Source organism: Mastacembelus armatus, chromosome 18 (assembly GCF_900324485.2).
Source record: "Mastacembelus armatus chromosome 18, fMasArm1.2, whole genome shotgun sequence".
Taxonomy (NCBI): domain Eukaryota; kingdom Metazoa; phylum Chordata; class Actinopteri; order Synbranchiformes; family Mastacembelidae; genus Mastacembelus; species Mastacembelus armatus.
The window spans coordinates 17,727,584-17,736,279 of NC_046650.1; the positions used below are offsets into that span (position 1 = coordinate 17,727,584).

Here is an 8,696-nt window from a genome sequence, read left to right on the forward strand (position 1 = left end):
GCATGAGCTCTTAAAACCAGTCAAAGAAACCAAACTGAACTCAGGCTAAATCAGTTTAAAAAAAGGACACCACTGTGCAAACTAACTAAAGAGAAAGTGACCCACAGACTGAACACAGAAGGAGACATATATAGTGGCTGATCAGACCACTTAACACACACAGGGGGATAACAAAGAAATTAATATTAAAATAAATATTAAATTAATCTCAATCCCAATATCACCAATGAAATATTAACCCAACAAATATCTAAAACTTCTAACATAACTTTTACAAATAAACAAAACCTCCAAACAAATTTCCCAACTTCCCCTACAAGGTGGCCAGCACATAGTACAGTCCAATTGGCCCCTACCTCTATTTAAGTGTTTTATTTCCTGGAGTCCATCCTTTGCCTGAGGCCTGCCAGAACATCCCTCCAGGGGCAGCACCAACCACCATCGGCATCCCAGCACTGGTAACTCAAAGAAATAATGATTAGAAAATATGCTTAAAAGTAACTAAATTAAAATGTGACTGTACAAAAATTTCCTAACTGTGCACGCTACAGATGGAAGACAATGTATTGTCCAGATGCAAAATAAATATATTGTGAAACAAAATGTGTGATTTATTTGTGTAATCTGTAAACTAATATAAAATACATTGAAATTAACTTAAACTAAAGAAACTCAGATGTGTAGTGCTTGAGGATTACCGACATTAGTCTCAGCTGTGGGTGGCCACGGGGCGGCCATCACATGGTCTTTGCTGTCCAGTGTAAGGAAGAAAGCTCAGAACTCTACATTGGAGAAACCAAACAACCAGTTACAAGGAGGATGGTCCAGCACAGGAGGAGCAGCTCCTCAGGACCACAGTCAGCTGTGCACCTCCATTTAGAGGAAACAGGACACTCTTTTCAAAACAGTGATGTTCATATTTTGGACAGAGTTCACAAAATGAGCCTATTTGGGCTAGGGGTGGAGTAAAACCAACCCAAAGGATAAATTTGAGATTTCATACCAGCTTTCCCTTAGAGTGATGAAGCTACCTGAATGAGTAATGAAATGTTTCAACCTAAAATACTGTAGATAACTTCACCTGGATGACTGAGAATCTCCACCATGATGGTCTGATTCACAGGCCAAAGGACTGAGAAGAAAAAGGACCAAATATCTGTGTTCTTATCAAATACTTTCATGTTGACCAATATTCAAATCATTCAGGCCTAAAAATGAAGAAACCTCATCTCCTCTCAAATCCAGACTAGAAGACACAACTTCAACCATGACAGACTGACAGAAATAAGCTGCGTCTTTGCATCATGACCATCAATCATAGACAGTCCCCAGGTCACTGCAGGTCATGGAAGAACTATATTAACTTTGCGTGATGAGATGTGAACTTGTCCAGTGGATCAAAAAGAGCAAATCTACAGTAAATCAGTGACCAACAGGAAACAGAACCAACAGCACAAATCTGGACCCACAGTAGATCAAAGAAATCCAACAGGACCAACCTGTGAAGCTGAAGCTCTAAAGGAAAAAGACAAACAATATCAATGAAATTCCTTCTTAATAAACACTGAACATGAGACCAAATGTCATGAAACTTCACTTGGTAACTGGTAGTTTCACACAGTGTTTGTGTCTAATGTGAACCAGGGAACCAGATCAGAGTTTAAATAGAGATATGTCGATACATAGACATTTATCTTCCCTCTTTCCAAAGTTTTAATTTGTAAGAAATAAGAGCCTGTCCATCATCTGTGGCCACACAATATTTGCCAAGGGAGGCAAAAGGTTTCACTGGTTTAATTTACAGCAGTGTGTGTAACTTAGGGGACGACTTGCATTCAGCAGAAAATGTATCAGTGGTTTGTGTTGAAGCCAGACGTTATGTCTGCAATCATTTCATTTTTTGACCATCAACGTCATTTCCTACACACTGTAATGTGCTAATTGTTTCATTTTACATTCCTTTTCTTGAAATATCCAGGAGGCCAGGTGTTCACACCAGAACGTTTTATGCTTTTATGACTGCAAGTCAGTGAAGTTTCCACCTGCTTCTCCTGCTTTGTCCTTCATGTCCGTCACTAAATTACTAACCCTCTCTCCATGCTGTAATTAGTTCTGCCTAGCTCTAAAATCAGTCCGTGACCTTAGGGTTAACTTACTGTTAGTGTGAACCTTTGACAGGACCAAATATTTTCAGGGCTGTGCTCAAAATATGCTTGATTATGCCTAAAGACACCACTGGAGGCAGGAAACAAACATTATCAAGAAGTGTTAGTCAGCAACAACATCTGAGTCCAGTTTGAACCACTGATGCACGTTTCTGTCTCTGTGTCCTCACAGTTTCCCAGCATGCCTTTGGTGTAGAGGTGTATGAGGGGGCGGAGTCAGTCCTGCTGCCCTGTCAGATCTCTTATGTACCTCTGCGTCCCATAGTGGTGTGGAGCCGCTACGACCTCACACCTTCAACCATCCACCAGCGCGGCCCAGAAGGTGATGACCTCAAAAACCAAAACCAGCGTTACAGAGACCGAACGTCGATGAAACCTGACGCTCTGGACACTGGAGACCTGAGCCTCACTCTGAGAAAACCCCACCTCTCTGACAGCGGCACCTACACCTGCACCATCACAGCGTTTGGAAACGAACGAAGACTGGCAGATGTGGAGCTGCAGGTCAAAGGTCAGCACCAACACCTGCTGTAGGTACAGGTCAGAGGTCACAGCTGTAGGTACAAGTCAGAGGTCAGAGGTCATGTTCTTCTTTGTTTCTGTTCTCCACAGATCCATTTCCACCCTGGGCCAAAGGTCTTGTTGCTGTGTCTGTGGTTCTTGTGGTTCTTGTGGTTCTTGCTGTCGCTGTGGGTCTTTTCATATATTGTTACTACTTCAGGACAGGTATGTCACTACTACATTACCCATAATGCTGTTGGTTACCATGTTTCCTGTAGTTGATCCCTGACTGTGTCTCAGCTCATTTCAGGACCAAACAGAGAATGAATCAGTCTCTAATAAGTAGCTGCTGATGATCCTCAATCAGGACTGAAACCTGGACTTCAGTAACACTGCAGTCATTAGTCCAGTTCTAGTCCAATGGGACCAGACAACAAACATGTTCTTGTTGTTTCTGACCTTTTCTATCCAGCTGTGTAATTGTTGGATTTTGTCTGTAACTGTAGTTTCCCAATAATCTCACTAACAGAGTCTCAGAGTCTGGTCTCACTCCTTTGTCATCATGGACTGCACAGTCCCTGAGTCAGTTCTTCAGGAACACTGTTACTGATTCATTCATCTGATTGGTTCCTGACTCGTTCTGTGGGAACTGCTCCAAATGTCAGGAACAATGAAACATGTCTTCATTCACAAACTAGTTTCCATTGGTTTCTGTTAGAGAAGGATGGAACAGGGAGCTGCTGTTCCTGTCAGTCCTGCTGCTGTCTGTCCAGCTCATGTTGTGTCTGTTGTCCTTTCAGTAGCTGAGAGGTCCACCTCCATGGTGGAGGTGGACTCAGGGGCGGAGTCTGTCCAGCTGCCCTGCAGCGCTTTACTTAACCTGCTTCAAGTCTCCATAGTGGAGTGGACGGACAAGGACAACAGGAAGGTCCATGTGTATCAGAACGGCTCTGACCGACCTGAAGAACAGCACGAGTTTTACAGAAACAGAACAGAGATGAAGAAAGACCTGCTGAGAACTGGAGACCTCAGTCTGACCCTGAAACATCCATCAGTCAGAGACACAGGCACCTTCACCTGCAGAGTCTACAGGGAGGGAAGAGTCCTGATGGAGAAACAAATGAAGCTCTGGGTCAAAGGTCGGTTAAAGGTCTTAAGGCTAAGCTAACTGTTTCTATTACATTGATCATCAGGCACAAAAACAGTGAATCAAAACAGCATCATTTCTTTGTCCTTGTTCATTTGTGTCTCAAAGGAAACGTCAACAAACCAAAATGACATAGAAACATGGAAATGTGCAGTTTGTCCTCCCAGTTAGTGGAGTCCCATCATGGGCCACTAATCCTCAGTCAGAGCCAGTAAATAAAGGTTTGATCTGGACATTTGACAATGACACTAAGTTAGTGAAGAAACAGGGAGTTGTGCTGTTGGTTGTTCACACACCACAGACTCTGTCTCTGTTAAATGGACCAATGGGACAGATTTCAGACTGGAACCAGTCAGACCTGTTTCCACTACAAATATTTCACTTCATACAGTCAAAGAAAATGTGTTAGTGCTGCTGCTGCTGTCTGTCCAGCTCATGTTGTGTCTGTTGTCCTCTCAGTCCCACAGGTGGAGATGATATCAGGGGCGCCGTCTGTCCAGCTGCCCTTCATAACCACAGCTGACCTGCCTGGAGACATCACAGTGGAGTGGAAGGACTGGGACAACAGGAAGGTCCATGTGTATCAGGACGGCTCTGACCAACCTGAAGAACAGGACGAGTTTTACAGAAACAGAACAGAGATGAAGAAACACCTGCTGACAACTAGAGACTTCAGTCTGACCCTGAAACATCCAACAGTCAGAGACACAAACACTTTCACCTGCAGAGTCTACAGGGAGGGAAGAGTCCTGATGGTGAAACAGGTGCAGCTGAAAGTCAAAGGTCAGTCTTTATGCTAAGCTAACTGTCCCAGTCTTCAGTCCTGGATCTAGAGGAGAAATTCTGTTAGACCCAGTCCAATCCGCTCTGTCAGGGTTTAAAAAGCTCCATGTGTGGATCAGAGAGAGATCACAGTCGCCAGCTGCTGTCTATCCAGCTCATGTAGTGTCTGTTGTCCTCTCAGTCCCACAGATGGAGGTGGAATCAGGGGTGGAGTCTGTCCAGCTTCCCTTCATAACCAGAGCTGACCTGCCTGAAGACGTCACAGTGGAGTGGAAGGACTGGGACAACAGGAAGGTCCATGTGTATCAGGACAGCTCTGACCGACCTGAAGAACAGGACGAGTTTTACAGAAACAGCACAGAGATGAAGAAAGACCTGCTGAGAACTGGAGACCTCAGTCTGACCCTGAAACATCCAACAGTCAGAGAATTCTTCACCTGCAGAGTCTACAGCAGGGAGGGAAGAGTCCTGATGGTGAGACAGATGCAGCTGAAAGTCAAAGGTCAGTCTTTATGCTCAGCTAACTGTCCCAGTCTTCAGTCCTGGATCTAGAGGAGAAATTCTGTTAGACCCAGTCCAATCCGCTCTGTCAGGGTTTAAAAAGCTCCATGTGTGGATCAGAGAGAGATCACAGCTGCCTGCTGCTGTCTGTCCAGCTCATGTTGTGTCTGTTGTCCTCTCAGTCCCACAGGTGGAGGTGGAATCAGGGGCGGAGTCTGTCCAGCTGCCCTTCATAACCACAGCTGATCTGCCTGAAGACGTCACAGTGGAGTGGAAGGACTGGAACAACAGGAAGGTCCATGTGTATCAGGACGGCTCTGACCGACCTGAAGAACAGGACGAGTTTTACAGAACCAGAACAGAGATGAAGAAAGACCTGCTGAGACCTGGAGACCTCAGTCTGACCCTGAAACATCCAACAGTCAGAGGATTCTTCACCTGCAGAGTCTACAGCAGGGAGGGAAGAGTCCTGATGGAGAAAGAGATGCAGCTGAAAGTCAAAGGTCAGTCTTTATGCTCAGCTAACTGTCCCAGTCTTCAGTCCTGGATCTAGAGGAGAAAATCTGTTGACCCAGTCTAATCCGCTCTGTCAGGGTTAAAAGCTCCATGTGTGGATACTAGAGAGATCACAGGTGCTTCCATTATTTCTTCTTGTCTTTGGATTTGAAAATCTAATCAGACCATCATTCTTTGTCCTTGTTCATTTGTGTCTCAAAGGAAACGTCAACAACCAATGACATAGAAACATGGAAATGTGCAGTTTGTCCTCCCGTTAGTGGAGTCCCATCATGGGCCACTAATCCTCAGTCAGGCCAGTAAATAAAGGTTTGATCTGGACATTGACAATGAACTAAGTTAGTGAAGAAACAGGGAGTTGTGCTGTTGGTTGTTCAACACCCACAGACTCTGTCTCTGTTAAATGGACCAATGGGGCAGATTCCAGACTGGAACCAGTCAGACCTGTTTCCACTACAAATATTTCACTTCATACAGTCAAAGAAAATGTGTCAGTGCTGCTGCTGCTGGTCTGTCCCAGCTCATGTTGTGTCTGTTGTTCCCTCTCAGTCCCACAGGTGGAGGTGGAATCAGGGGCGGAGTCCTGTCCAGCTGCCCTTCATAACCACAGCTGACCTGCCTGAAGACGTCAGAGTGGAGTGGATGAACTGGATCTACAGGAAGGTCCATGTGTATCAGGACGGCTCTGACCGACCTGAAGAACAGGACGAGTTTTACAGAAACGAACAGAGATGAAAAAAGACCTGCATGAGAACTGGAGACCTCAGTCTGACCCTGAACATCCAACAGGCAGAGACAGAGGAACCTTCACCTGCAGAGTCTACAGGGAGGGAAGAGTCCTGATGGAGAAAGAAGTAAAACTTGAGGTCAAAGGTCCGAGGTCTCTGTGTTTGTCTCTGGTTGTTTGTTTGTTTGTCTAGTTGTTTTTCTCTGACTGTCTTCTGTCTCTTCTGCAGAGAGACAAGTGAATAGAGTCCAGGACAATTCAGTGGACATCAGGAACAGAAGCAGCTGCACTGATCCAACTCCTCTGATGGCTGATCAATCAGTTTGATCAGTCTTTGATTGTTGATCAGATCTGACTTTGGATCAGAGAGAAAATGGAGGTGAAGGAGCTGATGGACGATGGATGAAGAACAGAGGACGCTTTGTCTTCTTCTTCACTCTGACTCCTCCTGACTCTCACAGTCTGACACTCACTATTGTTATGACCCTAGGGGTCATTATGTGTGTGTGGTTGTGTGTTATTGGCCCTCCCCATTTCGTGTGTGTATGTGTGTGGGTGTGACGGAAGATGGAGTGGGCGTGGACGTAGGAAGCCCGTGGATTGGACTTCCGGGATTGGTCCAACACTTCCCGGAAGAACGATAAGAAGCCCACGGACTGCTGCTTAGGAGAGCTATTTCTCCCAGCTTTGCCATTCCCAGCTATTTTGATAAAGATTTCGACTTCGAGTTAGAGACTAGGTTTTGTTTCGTTTTGTAGATTTAGTGTTGATAGTATTTTCGTTATTTTTGATTAGTCATATTCAGATTCGTAGGTTACGTTTGTGTTTTGTTTTCTCCTGTTTGTTTTAGGAGTTTCCAGGCTGACGACCTGTGATTTTGTGTTGTTTCTTTTGATTGAGACCATAGGGCTATATTTAGCGTTTGTGTTTGTTTTCCAGTATTCGTATAGTATCGTAGGGCTCACGGAGCGTTTTTGTTTGAGTAGGGCTAAATTAGCGTTTTGTTTGTTTTGAACATTCTGTATTGTATTCTGTGTTTAAACAGAATAAATATTCTTGTTAATTGTAGTTCGTCTCGTTCGTGTTTGTTGAGAGTGGAAGAGGTTTGGAGGAAAACTCCACAATCGTGTTACGCTCCGGCAACCCCTAGGCTGGGGCGTAACACTATTGATCAGTATTGATCAGTGATGTCACAGTGATCGGTGTGATGTCACTGGACAGTAGTTTTACATCCTCTGAACAGTGAGAGGTCTCACTTTGGAGGAAACTCTACACTAAATTAACATATCTACAGTTTTGTCACACACAATCTTCAAACTAATTTTATTACACAAAGTTCACCCATGTAAATGAAAAATGCAGCTCTTAAAATCAGGACTTTATTTATTAGGGAGCAAAGCTGTCCAAACCTGCCTGGCCATATGTGAAAAAGTACTTACCCCTTAAACCTAATAAGTGGTTGTGACACATAATGATTGTTGGGGTCATGAGGTCAAAAGTACAATTGTTGTCATTGTGTAACATGATTTGAAGACAATACCATGTTTGTGTAAGATGTTTTAGCAGGTGTCTATCTTACCAGATAAACCTCATAACCTTTTGACCTGTGAAAAAATGATGAGCTGAAACTTCTCACTGCACCCACGCATCATGTGCCTTGTTTGTTCCTCACTATAAAAATAAAGGACTGCTCAGTGAAAGGAGGTGAAGGAGAGTCAAGGTCGCATGGGGAGAGAAGAAAGTCTCTTCTCTCCGTCTGCAACTGAGGCCTTTTTCACTTGCAGACATATACTCGGTACAAAGTTGTCGTGTGTTTCATTACCTTCAGGAAAAGAACCATGTCAGTGTAGCGTAAACCTGACATATTTATTGGTGTTTCCAATACGACAGTTTGGATGAAGAGGAGGACGAGGACGCCGTGAATCTCTGCAGAGTCAGTCGTTAGACGGCTGGAGAAAATCCACCCACGTGAATTCGTTGGGAGGTCGGCAGGTCCCCGTCTGGAAACATCCTCTCAGCCCAACTGTCTGACGGAAACCGTGAAGGGAACCTTCGCGTCAAATCAGGTAAAGATCCGCGGGTGAGATTGTGTTAATGGACGTCAGAAAAAATAATGTGTGAGTCTAAATTAAATACCGTTGCAGAGCGGGATTAGGATCAGATTGATTCGAATGCACGAACGGTGAAAAACTGTTAGACAAGACCACTTGGATAAAAGACCATGGCAAAATAATCTCCCATGTCAGGGACATGATGAGGTATTTCCGGTGTCAGGGACACTAGGGGCCACATTAAACAGTACTGTGGAGTGAATGTGAATGCTTATTTGTTTGGTTATTGATGAAAAGGGAACGTT

The 8,696-nt window shown here is 44.4% G+C and overlaps 1 protein-coding gene across 1 annotated transcript in view; it reads left to right on the forward strand.

The window, feature by feature from the left end:
- Positions 1-5,897, forward strand: part of LOC113125486 (uncharacterized) — a 50,200-nt gene extending 44,303 nt beyond the window's left edge. The window contains exons 3-9 of the mRNA XM_026298975.2: positions 2,338-2,676; positions 2,778-2,891; positions 3,467-3,709; positions 3,758-3,805; positions 4,273-4,596; positions 4,778-4,791; positions 5,874-5,897. Of these exons, the coding sequence (XP_026154760.1) occupies positions 2,338-2,676; positions 2,778-2,891; positions 3,467-3,709; positions 3,758-3,805; positions 4,273-4,596; positions 4,778-4,791; positions 5,874-5,897 (1,106 nt within the window). The remainder of the gene's footprint in view (positions 1-2,337; positions 2,677-2,777; positions 2,892-3,466; positions 3,710-3,757; positions 3,806-4,272; positions 4,597-4,777; positions 4,792-5,873) is intronic.
- Positions 5,898-8,696: the final 2,799 nt, after the last annotated feature.